The 20219-nt window shown below is 42.2% G+C and overlaps 2 protein-coding genes and 1 long non-coding RNA gene across 3 annotated transcripts in view; 2 read left to right on the top strand and 1 right to left on the bottom strand.

The window, feature by feature from the left end:
- LOC127623651 (uncharacterized) overlaps positions 1-20219 on the top strand; it is a 119100-nt gene that overhangs the window by 30081 nt on the left and 68800 nt on the right. The gene's annotated exons all lie outside the window — the stretch shown is intronic.
- LOC127623641 (ADP-ribosylation factor 6-like) lies at positions 1654-3547 on the bottom strand. Its single transcript, XM_052098057.1, has 2 exons — positions 3402-3547; positions 1654-3293 (listed from the first exon to the last, which is right to left on the bottom strand). The coding sequence occupies exon 2, from the start codon at positions 2831-2833 to the stop codon at positions 2306-2308; it is 528 nt and encodes a 175-aa protein (XP_051954017.1). The 5' UTR covers positions 2834-3293; positions 3402-3547; the 3' UTR covers positions 1654-2305.
- prpf39 (PRP39 pre-mRNA processing factor 39 homolog (yeast)) lies at positions 7190-19815 on the top strand. The gene is made up of 13 exons (XM_052097985.1): positions 7190-7324; positions 9867-10426; positions 10514-10639; positions 10783-10901; positions 10999-11166; positions 11501-11663; positions 12034-12141; positions 14511-14675; positions 15096-15222; positions 15302-15570; positions 17848-18032; positions 19182-19299; positions 19390-19815. The coding sequence occupies exons 1-13, from the start codon at positions 7312-7314 to the stop codon at positions 19477-19479; spliced, it is 2211 nt and encodes a 736-aa protein (XP_051953945.1). The 5' UTR covers positions 7190-7311; the 3' UTR covers positions 19480-19815.

The raw sequence follows: 20219 nt of genomic DNA, 5'->3' as shown, positions 1-20219 counted from the left end.
TATATTCAATTCTAATTATTTCTATATAGAATATAAAAAATATATATAATTTTTTTTATATACTTTTTATATATATATATATATTTGGATACAGTATATAAAAAATATATATCTAATTTTTTTTATATACATTTTATTTATTTATTTATTTTTTGGATACAGTATATAAAAAGAAATATATTAATTTTTTATATAATTTTTATATATATATATATATATATATATATATATATATATTTTTTTTTTTCTTTTGCATACAGTATTTAAAAAAATATATAATTTTTTTTCATATTAATTATATATTTTTTTGAATATATAAAGCTTCATTCTTGCTTTTGATTCGGGGTGAAATATAACCAAGATGCATTTGTGAGATTCAGTCAGGTGTGCATTAAACATTCAAATAATAACTATCAAATCTTGCCAGGACACTAAATTTAATTAAACTGTCTGATATGCAAACATGATGGAAAACTTCTTGTTAACAGCACATAAACGCCTGTGTTTTGTTCACCTGGATAACTTCAGGTGAATATAGAGGCAAACAGGTGATCGCCTGAAACCAAAGACTCATCACTTATTCACGTCACAGGGTCAGTTATAAATACACGCACGCTCAACCTCATCAAGAACATACAATAATACTGGATATATATAGATATAGATTTTATTATTTCTTCAGCATAACAAATAAGTCAAAATAATAAAACAAAGCGTTTAATTTAGTGCGAAGAAAAAGAGGCTTGGTGTGATTTGTGCGGTTTGTGATGATACAGTCGTGCACACTGAAGTCAAAGGGCCTGTTTTAAATACATCTCATTAGCATCACCTGCAGGGGACACCTGCTCCGTCCCGCCACAAAAGATCAAACAGTTTGAATTGTTAGTTGAAATGGAAGCGTACGGACACAAATACGTCAATGTTCCTTTAAGGACTTTGACTCCATTCTGCATATATGCTTTATTTGAACGCTCTGTGTCGGAGCTATTCTCCTTACATTCGTTACACGGGATGGCACAGAGGTAAACAAACAAGCTGCCGCTTTAGGGACTAATAACTGTATCTTCAGACAAATCAAAAGAAACATGTCCATGTCCGTGAATGCCAAGATCTTCACCCGGACTGAAAGAAAAACACAAACACAGCTTCTGAAAATAACACTTTACACGGCATAAAATCATATTTTACCCCCAGTAAAAATATCCAAACATCCTTAAAGGAATATTCCGGGTTTCAGGCAAGTGCAGCTCAATCGACAGCATTTGTGGCATAATGTTGATTACCATAAAAATTAATTACGACTAGTTGCACTTTTCTTTAAATCTGTGTTCCAGTGAGACACTTATAATGGAAGTCAATGGGGACAATTTTCGGCGGTTTTAAAGTAAAAAATGTGACCCTTATAATTTAATAAAAGCACTTACATTAATTATTGTTAACGCACGTGTATTATCCGAGCTGTAAAGTTGTCTAAATCGTCATTTTTACAGTCGTTTTAGGGTTTGATGGTTTACCGCGTTTCGTCGCCATGGCAACAATGTAGTAAAATTGTCTATAACTTTACACAGACGTGGTTTAGTAAGTGATTTTAACATATTTAACATGTTAATATGATTTAAATGTGTTAAAGTCACTTACTAAACCACGTCTGTGTGAAGTTACAGACAATTTTACTACATTGTTGCCATGGCGACGAAACGCGGTAAACCATCAAACCCTAAAACGAGTTTATTGTTTACGTCTTGTGTCTATACTTTTGAAACAGTATTTTAATGTTTCCAGATTAAACCCCATTGACTCCCATTGTAAACCCGGAATATTCCTTATACGAAATGCATTTACGTTGTACTTCAGAAGGCACGTTGCGTACATAAGAAGACTTGTTTTCAAAGTGTATGGAGTTTATTTTTCTCACCCCGTTGCATTTGTAATTTTAAGCACAAATCGAACACATTTTAGTAATAATTATTCATACAGCAAGAAAAAAAAACCATTGGTTACGGCGGTCGATAACGACTTTAATTCAAGTCTTTTTATCGTACGCAATTTTGCCTGGAGTAAATGCGTCATTTTAAGGATGTTTGTTGTTCAGATTTTGCAGTGTATGGCATATTTGGAGATGGTTATACATTCAAATGTAACAGATCTACAATAGTGCTTGAAGTAAAAGTAAGAGCGAGCCAATAAACAAACAAACAAACAAACGATGGGCTTGAGAAGAAAATAATAATCAAACTTAACACAGAGATCTGCCAAAGTTATTCTTTAATTGATTCTAGTTGCCACTCGTTTCCGTATCGATGCGTTACGATTTGTAATTGGACGTTAGCCAGGTGAGCCCTTCGTAGAGTCCATCGCCCGTCGCAGCGCAGGACGGCTGGACGTACCAATTCCTATCTCGGATCCGGGTCAGCCCAAGCTTCTCTTGGATCTCGTGTGGTTTCATGGCGTCGGGAAGGTCTTGCTTGTTGGCGAAGATCAGGATGATGGCGTCCCTCATTTCGCGATCGTTGATGATGCGATGTAGCTCCTGTCTGGCCTCGTCGATCCGGTCCCGATCCGCACAGTCCACTACGAAGATCAGTCCCTGGGTGCCGGTGTAGTAATGCCGCCACAGCGGTCGGATCTTGTCCTGACCGCCGACGTCCCAGACGTTAAACTTGACGTTCTTATAGGTGACAGTCTCCACGTTGAATCCCACGGTCGGGATGGTCGTGACAGACTGTCCCAGTTTCAGTTTGTAAAGGATCGTGGTCTTTCCCGCCGCGTCAAGTCCAAGCATCAATATTCTCATCTCTTTGTTGCCGAAGATCTTTGAGAGCATCTTCCCCATCTTCTTGGCTGTGCATATATTACGTTTGTCACCGGGAAAACGTTTAGAAGGATATTTGGTCTTGCTTCGAACCGTTACTTTGAATCTCGACTTGAACCTTCGATACGGAACTTCAGAGCCATTCGTTTAAAAAATGCATAGTAATGCATAGCATGCGTAACCAACGGCGACTCTCATTGGATGAAGCTAATGTAGTATGCATAAGGGGAAACACAAACCACTATGCAAGCAGGTTGAGGTGTGTACTACTGAGGGTGCATAGACAACACAAACCGCCCAATCTCCAAAACAAGATCTTTAAAACAGGCCTTTCTGGTCAAGTCCGACCTCCTTGTTGTATTCACTCGGTTTGCCTCCTTTTTAAGACTTCTGATCATCAGTTTTGTTCCTCAAGAGAATCCAGATGGGAGTAAAGAAGTCCAAAAGTCACTGATTCATCACGAGTTTCCCTCTTCCGTCCCTGAAACACAAGAGAAAGCGGATGAAGAAAAGGGAGGGGTGTCAAACACAACTTTAAATCGTGTTGTTTCCCTGTGCGCTGTGAGAGCTACAACACATGCTAATTTACCTTCATTTAACAGCCCCTCTCTCTCTCTCTCTCTCTCTCTCTCTCGCTCGCTCACCCCGGGTCGTTTCTCGCCCCCTCTCTCCTCTCCGGTCGCTCTTCGGTCCCGGTTGTGTTGCTGCTGCTGCTACTGTCGGAATTACCGGAAAAGGTGCGTTCTTGCTACTGCCGCCAGTTCCGCTTTCTCTTGCTCAGGCGCACTGCGCCATTTGATAATCCAGTGCACGGATCCTAGTACGGCGAAGGCTCGGCTATTAATATTCATAAGGAGGGCCTCCGCTATTGGAAGTGCAGCGGCTGCGTCAGCAATGCCTCATTAGTATTCATTCAAAGCTGAGCAACGCAGGAGCGACGTCGTTAAAGGAATATACTCAATATTCAATAGGAGTTCAGCTCAAGTGTGCCGCACAAGCCCTCAAAAGTGAAGCCAAAACGTCTTGATCGCCCCCCAGTGGCTGATCCTAGTATAGGTCATAAGCCCCGCCTCCCCATGTTATTCAACGGGACGTGAGACCAACTAAACAATTAAATGACACTTCACATATCTTTCTTCCAAAGATAGTTTCTGTCATTTACTGTCGTTTCTATCACGTTGATGTCATTTCAAGTGTTTGTTTTCAAAATAAGTTTGTTTTTAGTTATTTGATGCTATAAAAACGCTGCTGTGACATCATGACTGACAGCTGTGATTGACAGGTTCTCTGAGCGAAGTAGTCACTGAAGCACCAACTGACTTTTTTTCGGGATCTTCGGAGGACTGAGGAGATTGGAGCTTTAAATTTAATATCTAAATTTCTATAATTAATTATTTCACACCGTCAAAAGTCAAAAGCGGCGTGTGCTTGCGATTGATTCAGCGAGAGTGAGGGCGGGGCCTTGATTTAGCGGCTTTACTTCCTGCTCACTACTGCACAGGTCTGGTCCCGAAATCGCAACTGCGCAGACTCAAGTCCCAAGATGTCAGCGCCATATCGGGACACTGGCGGCTTCAGTTCTCACCAATGGAAAAGAGCGAAGGGGCGTCGGCCATCTTTTTTTACAGTCTATGGTTCAGCTCAATCGACAGCATTTATGGCGTGATATCGATTACCACAAAAATGACTTTTAACTTGTCCCTCATTTTCTTTATAAAAGCACAAATCTGGGGGGCCTTGGTAGCTTAGTGTGTGTTGATGCTGACTATCACCGCTGGAGTCGCGAGTTGGTATCCAGGGCGTGCTGAGTGACTCCAGTCAGGTCTCCTTAGCAACCAAATTGGTCCGGTTGCTAGGGAGGGTAGAGTCACATGGGGTAACCTCCTCGTGGTCGCTATAATGTGGTTCTCGCTTTCGGTGGGGCGTGTGGTGAGTTGCGCCGCGGAGAATAGCGTGAAGCCTTCACATGCGTTATGTCTCCGCGGTAACGCGCACAACAAGTCACGTGATAAGATGCACGGATTGACAGTCTCAGATGCGAAAGCAACTGGGATTCGTCCTTCGCCACCCGGATTGAGGCGAGCCACTACGCCACCACAAGGACTTAGAGCGCATTGGGAATTGGGCGTTCCAGATTGGAGAGAAAAGGGGAAAACATCTGTGTTCCAGTGAGACACTTACAATGGAAGTGAATGGGGCCATTTTTTGAACGTTAAGAATAGCTGCAACATAACAACCCTAGCCATAGACCTAACATCAACAATATCCATGTTTAAATGATTTTAGTGTGATAAAATCACTTACTAACCGCATCTGTGTAAAAAGACTATTTTACAACTTCGTTGCCATGACGATTCAATGTCGACAAACCCTAAAATCCTAAAAATGACTATAAAAATTACGATTTAAACAACTTTACAGCTCAAATAATACATGAATTTTAACAGAAGAATTAATGTAAGTGCTTTTATAAATGTATAGACGCTTATACATTTATAAAAGCACTTACATTAATTCTTCTGTTAAAATTAATGTATTATTTGAGCTGTAAAGTTGTTTAAATCATAATTTTTATAGACATTTCTGCCTTTAAACCCTTCAAAAAAATGTACCCCATTGACTTCCATTGTAAGTGTCTCACTGGAACACAGATTTAAAGAAAAGGAGGAACGAGTCGAAATACATTTTTGTGGTAATCTACCACATCTATTATTAATCTATTATGCCTCAAATGCTGTCGATTGAGCTTCACTTGTATTGAACCCGGAATAATCCTTTAATATTCATGAGGAAAGAATTGCCATCTGAACTTTATCATATATTTTACATCATCTGAAGTCATCTAGAAGACACCTTTATCAACAGAAAATGAGAAACGAGGAAAAATACAAGTTATGTATACGGTTTGATTTATTGTTTAAGCAACGTCCGCATGACGTCAGTATTATTCATGAGATTAACCTTCGCCGTAGTAGAATTCGTATCGCGAGTGAAGCGCGAGCTGGATGAAATGGACGCCATTCGGACTCGGAGGAATATAAGTGTGCTTTTAATTATTATTATTTTTTTTTTAAAGAAGCGTTCACACAAAATTACATTTGAAGTGTAATGAAAAGTGTCTTAATGTGCGAGTAGATCCTTTGAGGTTTTTTAGCACACGTTTCGCACCAATCAGACACTCTGCTCGGTGGCATCATTTTACGTAGCAGGGGCGGAAGTCGTGACGTGTCATCGAGTTTAAAAAATAAACATGCAAATATTTGGGGAATGCAAATGTATTTATTTATTCTTTCCAAAAATAAGGGATTTCACGTATGTCTGGTAAATTAACCTGTTTTTTTCTTTCTATTTATTTATTTATTTTTAAGAATTCCTGTAGAGCTCAGATTCATACTTGACATTGCATTGAAGAATAATCTTGGTCCCTTGTAATAGTAATAATAATAATGATGATTATATAAATAAATAAATAAATAAATAAATAGAAATACTTAAGGGATCATTTTACAAAAATAATAATAATAATAATAATAATAATTATATATATTATTCAGTAAGACCAGAACTTGTAATACCCTACTTTTTTATTTTATTTACATAAATAATATGTTTGTGAAAAGTCTGGATTCGTTATTAATTGATTGATGTTATTTATTTATTCGTAAAACATTACAAAACACTTGGCTTTCTCTGTGCATGTAGGTTTGCTTAATTTGTGCTTTAAATTTCATCCGAAATGTAAAGTATTTTTTATTTTTTGTGTATAATTAAATAAAGGAAATCACTTGCTTTTGGTAATAATTATCACATTTTTACTAATTACATCTTCTACAGTGTAATTAGATTACTGCAGGCTACTAATCACTCTGTCTGAAAATAATTGCATTACTTATTACTAATTACTTTCTAAAACCCTGATCGACCTCGACCAGATGAACAATACAACGATAGACATGAAACTGTTCCTTTAATTCTTTCAAATTAATCAAATACATTATTCATGAACTGGCCGAAGAATTTAAGGGGGCAGCGTTGAATTTTAAAATATATTTTTGATTTTAATTTCACCATTGTTTAAATAGAATTGTTCTATAGTCTATACCGTATTTAACGCAATTACATCAGAAATAACTGTAATTAAATTACTGAAATAAATAATCCCTTAATTTAGTTTTCCAATGAAAAAGTCATTTAATTACATTAATTAATTACTTAATAATGCATTACACCCAACGCTGATTATTACACGTTGTCCTGTATTCATAGGCCGTGGTGCCTCCTCTACCGGTGACATCACGAATGACATCACACAACAAAACTCGCCTTTCTGTGTTTTGAGTTGAATACCGCAGTGCGCAGGCGCAGAATATTCTTGTCCTTCTCTGGTCGCTCGACGCAGCGGATGTTGAAGAGCGAAGCGCGGCCGCTCGACCACATGTTATCAAACATATACAACTTCGACGAAGTTACCAAAATACCTGCTATTTCAACCCAGTTTCATGGAAGACTCTGGTGAGTATCCACCCCATCACGGATTCCCAGCAATGATTGTTCGCTTCTTGTGGTTTTGTCCTGAGAATCTAAATGAACGGCGTCGAGTCGAAAGCAGAGCAGGCCGCTGCAACACACGGCGCTTTTAAATCGCAGTTCTGATGATTCTTGTTACTAATTTGCGCCTTTTGTGTAATAATGCTGGTAAATTAGGCAAAGTTTAATCAAATCAGTGTATTGACTGTATGGGTCATTGCATGGATGTATTACGGACAGTGTTGGGTGGAATGCATTACTAAGTAATTGATTACTGTATATAAATTAGTCTTTCATTGAAAGTAAGGGATTACTCTTAATTTTTCAGTAATTTAATTAGTTACTACTAATGTAATTGCGTTAAATACTGTATAGATTACAGAGCAATTCTATATAAAACAATAGTGATTTTAAAATCTAAATTTAACGTCTAATATTAAAATGTGTTTTCTAATTTAACGCCGCCCCCTTAAGTTCTTTGACCAGCTCATGAATAATTTATTTGGTTTTAAGGAACAGTTTCAAGTCTATTGTTCATCTGGCCGAGGTTGATCAGGGTTTTAGAAAGTAATAAGTAATGCAATTAATTTTCAAACAGAGTAATTAGTAGCCTACATTTATCTAATTACACTGTAGAAGATGTAATTAGCAGTTAGTAATTAATTACTTTTTAGAGTAACTTATCCGTGACTGATTACAGACTGGGCCAGTGCTAAGGGGCCCTGGGGCGGGGGCACCCCATTAACTTTTAAAACAAATGTTTATATACACCCCCACAGATGTCCGCTTATATTTAAAATGTCATAATATATTATTGCCCCTTTTACACATTGTTACATTCTTGTTTTTTTTGTATGTGTAATTTGTAGTATTTAAAGTATTTACATTGAGATTACGTTATGTATAACAAACATTTAAATGGTACTGTCTCTTTAAGAACAGGGGCTGTTCAGCAAACGGTTGAGCAGATTCTTTACCACGACCGTGCTGTGTTTGAGTTAATCTGACTGTAAATAACAGAATTAAACAGACTTGAATCAATGAAAATTGACTGCGGGGATCTCAACTTTGGACTGAAGGGGGCACTAAAACATAATTGTCCCAGGGGCCCTTGCTAGTCATAATTCGACATTGGGTCTTTGACACAAAATCTATAATATTGTATCATATATATTATTAAGCCATGTCGCAATGTGTCATTTTGAGTAATCCAGTCAGGGTATTAAATACTTCATAAATGAAAACATGACCTCGAGAGAACCCAGAATGAGTAACGGGTGAGATCTGCGCTCTTTCCGTCACTGGAGCACAAATGACGAGACTGGGATGTCTTGAAGATGTTTTGGATGGGTCGACCGGTATATCTCCCACCCCCTAAACTCAATAGATCTGGACCAAAAAACAAGCGTCACACCGTTGACCAACTCTTCGTATATGCTTGCCATCAGTTGATCAGTGGACCACAGAAAACCTTTAACCTTTCAATATCTGAAACCTGTGATCCTAGAAGTGGATCAGGTGACCATGCACATCGGTGCAGAACATCCAAGCGTTTCTGGATTGCACTGGCTTTAAAAAATGACGTTGAAAAAGTGCACATTAATGACGCTTTTCCACAGCTATTTAGTGCCGCCTCAACGGGGCGGGATTATAGGCTGATCGTCATAGTTACACCACCTCGACTGCCACAACATCATTTTAAACGCGACACAAACATTGCTGGCCATAAACGATAACACGGGCGCTAGCTGCTAGCTCATTGTGCTGCATAAAGCAGTGTAACACAAGTGTTACAGTTAAACTGGTTGTTTTAGAAGCTTCCAGTAGCTGCTCGACTAAATAAAGTGAAGCTTTCAAGCAGAGTATCGAGTTAACGTAACAAAACGTCCCCTACTCCATCGTGACTCCAGCAACGCCGTGACCGAGTCCAGCGCGCTCTCCCTCCCATTGCTCGCCGGTCTAGATAGCGTCCATTTGGTCAAACCACTTCCACATTTCCTTGATGTTTCTGTCGTCACTTTTAAGTGTTTGTAACTTTTCCCTTCACTGTTGGGAGGTCCGGTGGTATCCGTGTGCGGCCGACCGCTGAGACACTTCCTCAAAGACTTGATCGTTTCACGTTGTTTCGTTCGACGCTAACGAGAGGAACATCTGCACCTCCTTTATTGACCACGGCTTGGTTTAGCTCACAGCCATTTCTGTTTACAATTCAAAAGTCACGTGAACAAATGATACTGCTATCGCTGTTGCTAACTTTAAAACTAGCATGTTGATGTCTCGTGTCGCAACTCCAGTGACGCTGATAGTGACGATTCTCCCCGACCAATCAGTGATCTGCAGGGTTTCGACGTCACATTTAGGCTCGGCTCGCTTGGAACCTCGACCTAGGTGGTACCAAAAAAAGCACCAGGTACCAGATACTATCCACAGTGGAAAACCCCCAAAAGTCGAGTCGAGCTGTACCATGCAGTGGAAAAGCCCCATAATTGAATACTTAATACTTACTCTTTCGATCTGTCTGTCTCAGGTGATCCCATGATGGGAATGCTGGATACAAATGCCCCTGGCAATGGAGATGCTCCTGCTATGGAAGCGACAGGGCCCGATTATAGCACAGCTCTGACCGCTCCAGGCTGGACTATTGCACAGGTTCCACTCGCAAACCCCGAGAGTGCAGAATACGATCAGGTGCAACAGGCGACCGCCATGGAGCAGTTCCAGCTGTACTCGATGGAACACATAAAATCCGCAGCAGATAACATTGCCCAGACGTCCAGTGGGTCAGACAGCAGCCTAGATAACTCCGGGCAAGTAGTCGGTCCGCTGTCGGAATCAAACGGACAGCTTGTGGACCAATCAGCAGAGCCGGATGCCATGAAGCAGGCGGATGGCGACTCGGAGAGCCCTTCGAATATGGAGCTGGAAGATGTTCCCAAAGAGGGAGCAGAAGCAGCTGCAGCTGCAGAATCGACTGAGACACAAGAGCCTGAACTTCCCTTAGAGTACGAGAGGCTTTTTAAGGTTGTGGAAGATAATCCTGAAGACTTCAACGGCTGGGTGTACCTCCTGCAATATGTTGAACAAGAGGTAGATGCCGTGTTTTGGAAAGCTACTAAATCAAAAGCAGTATAGATGTTATTTATGCTTAATTACGTCGTTTTTTTAACCTTTCAGAACCACCTGGTGGCATCAAGGAAGGCGTTTGATGCGTTTTTCCTACACTATCCCTACTGTTATGGATATTGGAAGAAATATGCGGACATTGAGAGGAAACATGGCTGCATTCAGGTTGCGGATGAGGTATGTGCAGTTCCACTTAAATGTAAAGATTAACGTGAATAGTCGATTTTGACTTCAAGGGCATGTTCTCTCTGCAGCAGCATGAGAATGGCATGTTCAAGTGTCATGTAAATGAATTTATTTGAATGTTATTTCCATCACAGGTGTACCGGCGAGGTCTGCAGGCCATTCCGCTCAGCGTCGACCTGTGGCTTCATTACATCACCTTCCTGAGAGAGAACCAAGACACCAGTGACGGAGAGGCGGAAAACCGCATCAGAGCGTACGTGTACCACCCCTCACCTGAAGCCATAAGATAAATGCTGAAATGTCTCAGATTGGTTTGTAATGGACATTCTGACCTGGATGCTTGTTTTCAGGTCCTATGAGCACGCAGTCCTCGCCTGCGGAACGGATTTCCGTTCCGACCGTTTGTGGGAAGCGTATATCGGCTGGGAACTGGAGCAGGAGAAGCTGGCTAACGTCACCGCCGTCTACGACCGCGTCCTCTGCATTCCCACACAGCTGTACTCGCAGCACTTCCAGAAGTACGTATTCTGCACACACTTCGGTTATTACAGTGTTTGCACAGCAGCGCTACGTTGATTTTCCTCCATTGTTCGAAACCTTCTTCACTTAAAGGGACAGTACACCCAAAAATGAAAGTTCTCTCATCATTTACTCACCCTCATGCCATCCCAGATGTGTGACTTTCTGTGTAAAAATGGATCAATATTTAACTTGTTTTTACAAAAAAATCACGAGGGTCGAGGTAAAGCGCGTTGGCAAGTTATTTCAGGGTTTACGCATTGCTTCTAAAGTTCCAACTATATACGTATCAAAAGTTCCAACAATCTGGTGTCACTGTGGTCAATTTTTCAGGTTCAAAGAGCACGTACAGAACAACAACCCCAAGCACTTCCTGTCTGTGGAGGAGTTTGTGCAGCTTAGAGTGGAACTGGCCAATGCTAATAAACCCACCGAAGACGAGGCTCCTGGTGAAGATCTGCCACCGGGCACAGAAGACCTGCCTGATCCTGCTAAGGTGAGAGCGTCACCTGCTGTCTGTGGGGTTTCTTAATATGCCAGAGGTCGGGAGGGCCCTACCTGATCCTGGAGACAAGCAAAACTTGTACAGGTTTGAAGAGGTGTCTTTCCGTTAGCAGTCAATGAAAACCTGAGGGTCCAGGTTGGCATCCAATCAGGGACTTGGGACGAAATGACACCGTCCCCCAACCCCTCCCCTCCCAGCACCTGGGCTTGGGCCACAGCTGATTCACTGGGTGTGCATACTGCGTACTGTTTCTGTCAAACTCATGGTGATGTAAACACTTTGTGTAGCTGGACATCAGACGAGATAAGTTGTTTGTTCTTTCGTGATGTCATGATTCAAGGTGGTTTGTTTTGCTCTTTAGAGGGTGACGGAGATCGAGAACATGAGACATAAAGTGATCGAGACGCGACAGGAGACGTTCAACCAAAATGAGCATGAAGTCAGCAAGCGCTGGGCTTTTGAAGAGGGGGTGAGTACTTCAACCAGGAGTTTTTAACTGCTTACAATAACAACCACTCAAAAACACACTCAACGCCTTACCAACAACATTGGTACTCCCTTGAAAACACAGAACACCCTTGCAACTGCATGAATGCTTTAGCAGCAGCATAGCAACACTAATCAACACCATAGCAACAGCATAGCAACTCCTTGGTAACAATCTAGAACACCTTAGCAACCACTCAGAACACTACCAGCCATATAACAATCATGAGAAACACCCAGAACACCTTAGCAACCACTCCAAAACACCCTAACAGCCGCATTAGAAACACCCTGACAACCAATCTGAACATTCTAACAACCTCATAGCATCGCCCTGGGAATCACTGAACACCTTATCAATCAACAAATACATCCTAGCAACTGCATGGTAACACCCTAATCACCAACCACAATACTTTAGCAACAGCATAGCAATGCCTTGGTAATAACCCGGAACACTTTAGCAACCACCCAGAACACTACCAGCCATATAACAGTGCCCAGAACACACTAGAAACCATGTTACATCCCACCAACCACCCAGAACACTTTTAGCAACTGCATAGCATTACCCTAGTAAACATCCAGAATGCTTTAAGTAACCACAGAGAACACCCTAGCAACTGCATAGCAATGCCCTTGCAAACACCTAGAACAACCAAACAACTGCATAGCAACATCCCGGCCACCACCAAGAGCACACCAGCAAACACCTTAGCAATAACATAGCAACACCCTGGCAAACACCTAAAACATTTTAACAACTACTCAAAACACCCTAGCAACCAGATATCAACATCATAATCACAACCCACAACTCATTAGCAACAGCATAGCAACACCCTGCTAACAACCCAGAACATTACCAGCCATATAAATGTGCCCTGGCAGACTCCCAGAACACCCTAGAAACCATATTACACCCCAGCAACCACCCGGAACACTCTTAGCAACAGTGTAGCAATGCCCTGTTAACAACCCAGAACACCTTAGCAACCACCCAGAACACTACCAGCCATATAACCGTGCACTGGCAGCCACCCAGAACACCCTAGAAACCATATTACACCCCAGCAACCACCCGGAACACTCTTAGCAACTGCATAACAATACCCTAGTAAATGCCCAGAATGCCTTAGTAACCACAGAGAACACCCTAGAAACTGCATAGCATTGCCATTGCAAACACCTAGAACAACCAAGCAACTGCATAGCAACATCCCGGCCACCACCCAGAGCACACCAGCAAACACCTTAGCAATGACATAGCAACACCCTGGCAAACACCTAAAACATTTTATTAACTAAAAACATCCTAGCAACTGTATAACATGTCAAGGCAAACACCTTAGCAACCGCATTAGAAACACCCTGACAGCCTCTCTGAACATTCTAGCAACCGCATAGCAACGCCCTGGCAAACACAGAGAACATCTTAGCAACCAACCAAAACATCCTAGCAACCACATAGCAACACCCTAATCACCACCCACAGCACCTTAGCAACAGTGTAGCAATGCCCTGGTAACAACCCAGAACACCTTAGCAACCACTCAGAACACTACCAGCCATATAACCGTGCACTGGCAGCCACCCAGAACACCCTAGAAACCATATTACACCCCAGCAACCACCCGGAACACTCTTAGCAACTGCATAACAATACCCTAGTAAATGCCCAGAATGCCTTAGTAACCACAGAGAACACCATAGAAACTGCATAGCATTGCCATTGCAAACACCTAGAACAACCAAGCAACTGCATAGCAACATCCCGGCCACAACCCAGAGCACACCAGCAAACACCTTAGCAATGACATAGCAACACCCTGGCAAACACCTAAAACATTTTATTAACTAAAAACACCCTAGCAACTGTATAACATGTCAAGGCAAACACCTTAGCAACCGCATTAGAAACATCCTGACAGCCTCTCTGAACATTCTAGCAACCGCATAGCAACACCCTGGCAAACACTGAGAACACCTTAGCAACCAACCAAAACACCCTAGCAACCACATGGCAACGCCCTGGCAAACACTGAGAACACCTTAGCAACCAACCAACCAAAACACCCTAGCAACCGCATAGCAACACCCTAATCACCACCCACAGCACCTTAGCAACATCATAGCAATGCCCTGCTAACAACCCAGAACACTACCAGCCATATAGCCGTGCCCTGGCAGCCACCCAGAACACCCTAGAAACCATATTACACCCCAGCAACCACCCAGAAGACTCTTAGCAACAGCATAGCAATGCCCTGGTAAAAATCGTGTCATTGACTGATGTGTCAGACTTTCTAAACTGTTAAACAACACCAACGAAAGGTCATTTTGCCCCTCCAGATCAAGCGTCCGTACTTCCACGTGAAAGCGCTGGAGAAGACCCAACTGAACAACTGGAGAGAGTACCTGGACTTCGAGCTGGAGAACGGCACGCCGGAGCGAGTGGTGATTCTGTTTGAGCGCTGCCTGATCGCCTGCGCCCTCTACGAGGAGTTCTGGATCAAGGTAGATAGACAGCGCGTCCGTTGTCCGCGTCATTTCCTCTGTGCACCCCTTTGCTTCCCCATCAACGATATCATCACTTCCACAGTAACACTTCCTGCACTCTTTGCGTGTAACGTTGATATTTGACTGTATCTGTTATATTAGGGGATGGCCCTGCTTGCCACACAAGATTTGACCGCAGCATTTGCCAACTACGTTGCATCTCTCCGTCTACTTCTACCTTAAAGAAACTTATCTTATTGGTTCCATGAAGGTGCTGATGGGTTTAAAACAGAAATTCTCAAAACGATCTTGTCAATGGAAATTCAGCGGTGCGGGGATTTGAAATGAAAGCTTAATGTTTATGTCTTCTTTTCCCTGCTCTTCTGTTATGTCCTCTCTGTCACTTCCTCCCTTTCCTGTCCTGCTTTTCCTCCCAAGTACGCCAAGTATCTGGAGAGCTACAGCACTGAAGGAGTGAGGCACATCTACAAGAAGGCCTGCAGCATCCACCTGCCCAAGAAACCTGCCGTTCACATCCTCTGGGCGGCGTTCGAGGAGCAGCAAGGTCTAGATTTCCCTTTGAATTTCACGTGGAATCCAAATTTCGTAGGTTCCAAATTCTAAGTGTATGCATGTATGTACAGGGAACGTCGAGGAGGCCCGTGGCATTCTGAAAGCGATAGAGGAGGCGGTCCCAGGATTGGCCATGGTGAGGTTACGCAGGGTGAGTCTGGAGCGTCGCCACGGCAACATGGATGAAGCGGAGACCTTATTGCGTGACGCCATCACGAACGGAAATAATGCCAGCGAGTCGTCGTTCTACGCTGTGAAACTGGCCCGACAGCTGCTGAAGGTGCAGAAGAGCATCACGAAGGCCAAGAAAGTTCTAATGGAGGCCATCGAGAAAGACGAGGTACAGATATCGTCGACATAAAATAGACTCTGGAACTTTTTCCTGATGTCACCTAGGCTGCAAAGACTGGGGAAGATGGGATATTTTAACCTGGGTTTTGCATGGTGTTAAAAAAAATCTCCACAGGGGGGGCCCTATATTGCGAACGTTTTTTCACTTAAACGTTAAAGTCACCATATACATAGGTCAGGCTTATGAGGTATCGTTTGAAAGCTTAGAATCCATCGCTTTTGCATTTGTTACACTAAATAACATAATAAGGCCTGAAAACTTCCTGTATGTGTCTGTTTGTGGGCTAGTTCCATAGACTTTAAAAAAAGATGGCCGACGCCCCTTCGCTCTTTTCCATTGGTGAGAACTGAAGCCGCCAGTGTCCCGATATGGCGCTGACATCTTGGGACTTGAGTCTGCGCAGTTGCGATTTCGGGACCAGACCTGCGCAGTAGTGAACAGGAAGTAAAGCCACGAAATCAAGGCCCCGCCCTCACACTCGCCGAATCAATCGCAAGCACACGCCCCTTTTGACTTTTGACAGTGTAAAATAATTAATTATAGAAATTTAGATATTACATGTAAAGCTCCAATCTCCTCAGTCCTCCGAAGATCCCGAAAAAAAGTCTGTTGGTGCTTCAGTGACTACTTCACTCAGAGAACCTGTCAATCACAGCTGTCAATCATGATGTCACAGCAGCGTTTTTATAGCATCAAATAACTAAAAACAAACTTATTTTGAAAACAAACACTTGAAATGACATCAACGTGATAGAAACAACAGTAAATGACAGAAACTGTCTTTGGAAAAAAGATATGTGAAGTGTAATTTAATTGTTTAGTTGGTCTCACGTCCCGTTGAATAACATGGGGAGGCGGGGTTTATGACCTATACTAGGACCAGTCACCGGGGGGCGATCAAGACGTTTTGGCTTCACTTTTGAGGGCTTGTGCGGCACACTTGGCTAGTTCACAGTAGTTAAAATTGCTGCTTATTCAAATTCTGGTTAAATGCTCCTCAGGTGCCGTTCTAAACGCATATTATAAGTGAACCGAACTATTGAGCATCTACATCTGAGATGTTGTTAAGTAGCGCTCCAATATTGCGCAGTCGTGTGTGCTAGCAGCTTGCACATGCTTGCGTGTGCGACACATTCGTTAACGCGCTGGCGCTGCACATACTATATATTTACTTATTAAACAGACTTTTGTGATTCTCAGAGCTATCGCACATCTTCAAGTGGCTTTGAATAAAATGCACGAGTCATATGAACTACTTTAATGGTGTTTTTATGGTTCTTTTGGTATCGGATTTGGATCGGGCTCGTCCGACCAATGCCGGATCCATCTAAAAACGTCAGTATCGTAGCCGAACTTAAATGGACTAGTCACGTAGCAAATGAAAGCTCTCATTCTGAGGAATGTGACTGTAAGGTTTGTTTTGTTGCCCTAATACCAAAGTTTGAACTTTGGTATTTTTCTAGTTTTCCATGACTGGAAAACTAGAAAAATTAGATGCGTTACATCTTTAATGCAGTTATATGTGACGCGCTGCATCTTTAATGCGGTTATATTTGAGGCGTTGCATCTTTAATGCGGTTCTATGTAACGCGTTGCATCTTTAATGCGGTTCTATGTGACGCGTTGCATCTTTAATGCGGTTCTATGTGACGCGTTGCATCTTTAATGCGGTTCTATGTGACGCGCTGCATCTTTAATGCGGTTATATTTGAGGCGTTGCATCTTTAATGCGGTTCTATGTGACGCGTTGCATCTTTAATGCGGTTCTATGTGAGCGTTGCATCTCTAATCGCGGTTCTATGTGAGCGTTGCATCTCTAATGCGGTTCTATGTAGCGCGTTGCATCTTTAATCGCGGTTCTATGTGAGCGTTGCAGCTTTAATGCGGTTCTATGTAACGCTGCATCTTTAATGCGGTTCTATGTGACGCGTTGCATCTTTAATGCGGTTCTATGTGACGCGTTGCATCTTTAATGCGGTTCTATGTGACGCGTTGCATCTCTAATGCGGTTCTATGTAACGCGTTGCATCTTTAATGCGGTTCTATGTAACGCGTTGCATCTTTAATGCGGTTCTATGTGACGCGTTGCATCTTTAATGCGGTTCTATGTAACGCGTTGCATCTTTAATGCGGTTCTATGTGACGCGTTGCATCTCTAATGCGGTTCTATGTAACGCGTTGCATCTCTAATGCGGTTCTATGTAACGCGTTGCATCTTTAATGCGGTTCTATGTAATGCTTAATCTGCTCGTTTTCTCCCCGCAGACAAACCCAAAGCTCTACCTGAATCTGCTGGAGCTGGAGTACACTGGAGATGTTCAGCAGAACGAAGCCGACATCATCGCATGCTTCGACAGAGCTCTGAATAGCCCGATGTCGCTGGAGTCACGCGTCACTTTCTCGCAACGCAAAGTCGAGTTTCTCGAGGACTTCGGCAGCGACATCAATGTGTGAGTGCAGCACTCCCTTCATGCTTTTGTAGTGCCCTTGAGAATCAATTGTTTTCTCACTACATAGTTGCGTTTAGTTTTCTCCTTTGGGATTAGTTTGAGAGATAACTGGTGTTATGTTCACACACAGGCTTGTGGCGCATTCGATCAACATCAGAAGCTTGTAAAGGAGCAAGACTCGGCAAAGAGGAAAGCAGAGAACGGGTTAGCTACTGTCACTCAATATTAATATTCTTAACTGAACCGCCTTTAGCTCGTGAACTACTGCTCTGGAAGCGTAAGGAATTAAATTGTACATGTATGCATCATGGTAGGATGTGTTGCACTGCCTTTAGATTCTCAATAGAGACAGCATAAAAAAATAATAAAAAATGTAATAATTACAAAAACTCTAACGTTTGGATGCATTATAGTAATAATAAAAATGGGAATTTTGGTGGTAAAAATGTGCTTAATGGTCATTTGATGACGAAAATATTACGTCTAATGGTGCGTTCACATATAATGCGAAGCGAGCGTATCGCGCGGCGCGATTGCATACAAAGGCAATGCAAAGATGCGAATGGACGTGCCCAGTGACGCGAATGACTCTATTCGAACGCGCAAAATCTCTTATTCGCGCAAGTTACAAATTTTCGTTATCTCGAAAGCCTATAGCATTGAGATTATCCGGATGTCACTGGAAATCTGGAAAAATGGTTGTAGCGGTGTGTTGTACAGAGACCAGACGAATAAAGACATCGCTTGGAGGAACGTGAGTGAGGAAGTTGGACTTCCTGGTAAGTTCGGTAAATGTGCGCGACTACCTCATTCCAGCTATTGGTTGAATGTTACTATGAACCAAGTCAAGCCCCGCCTCCTGTCCTTTTCTGGAAGACAAGCGGGAATACCCGCGGGTTCGCGTAACTCAGTGTAAACGCACATTTATAATCCAGCGGTCAAACACATTTTCTTCGTTGTATGTGAACGCACCATTAAAGTAGCTTTTATCTTTATACACTAATATGTCATTTTATTTTGCTTTTGGGCAGAAATATGATCTTAACATGTTTTGAAAGGCTGATTGATTCTCCACAAGCACTAATAGTTTATGATGTTACTTTTGCGAATGCGCATTTTAAATGATTTTCTTGCATATTGCCGACGCAGCTCACAGGAGCCAGATGCAAAGAGGCAACGGACAGATGACCAATCAGCAGCCTCCGGTCAGGTGATGCAGGACATGCAGGCCAATCACGCTGGATACAACTATAACAACTGGTATCAGGTGAGCTGCTGCGCATTAGAGGACTTCATCCAGAACATTATGTCATGTGTGTGTGCGCCATTGTTAATGTCTTCCATTTTTCTTCTCCAGCAATATAATTCATGGGGCGGTCAGAATTCGTGGGGTCCGTATGGCCAGTACGGCCAGTATAACCAGTACTACCCTCCACCCCCCACATAACGGACTACACCGTCCCGTTTGAGCTCCATCAGGACGCCTGCTGTCTTTTTACCTTCAGCTTCATCATTCTTACCGTCACTCAAACCGTCGACTTCGTGTGTGTGTTCGTTTCTGGCATGTGTTGAGAAATTGGGCATATTTTCCCCCTTATGTTACAGTGCAAGTGAGTTTTTATTAAGGCTTGGTTGATTTAGTGAGATCTGTGTTTAGGAGGTTGAATGATTTGTATGACCGCTCCGCCCTCAGTGTGATCTTGTGTTCCCAGATAAACGTAATAAACCTGAAGACATTTTTTATTTTGACTTGGTTTCATAATAAAGAGATTGACATCCTTAACCTCACAGTCTTTGGGGGTTTCTTTCAAGAAAAAAATGAAGACATTTTGGAGAAGTTTCTGTGTAAAATAATCTAGACTCGGCGGGTAAAAGACTTGCAGTGCAATGGCGAGATCCTTTGCTGGTTTCCATGGTGATCTTGTTACTTTGTGTGTCCTTGTTACTTTGTGTGTCTCCTTGTTACTTTGTGTGTCTCCTTGTTACTTTGTGTGTCTCTTGTGTGTCTCCTTGTTACTTTGTCTCTGTGTGTCTCCTTGTTACTTTGTGTGTCTCCTTGTTACTTGTGTGTCTCCTTGTTACTTGTGTCTCCTTGTTACTTGTGTGTCCTTGTTACTTTGTGTGTCCTTGTTACTTTGTGTGTCTCCTTGTGTGTCCTTGTTACTTTGTGTGTCCTTGTTACTTTGT

The sequence above is a fragment of the Xyrauchen texanus genome, chromosome 30 (genome assembly GCF_025860055.1).
Source record: "Xyrauchen texanus isolate HMW12.3.18 chromosome 30, RBS_HiC_50CHRs, whole genome shotgun sequence".
Classification (NCBI taxonomy): domain Eukaryota; kingdom Metazoa; phylum Chordata; class Actinopteri; order Cypriniformes; family Catostomidae; genus Xyrauchen; species Xyrauchen texanus.
The sequence above is the reverse complement of the archived record's forward strand: the minus strand, read 5'-3'. Positions and strand labels throughout refer to the sequence as shown.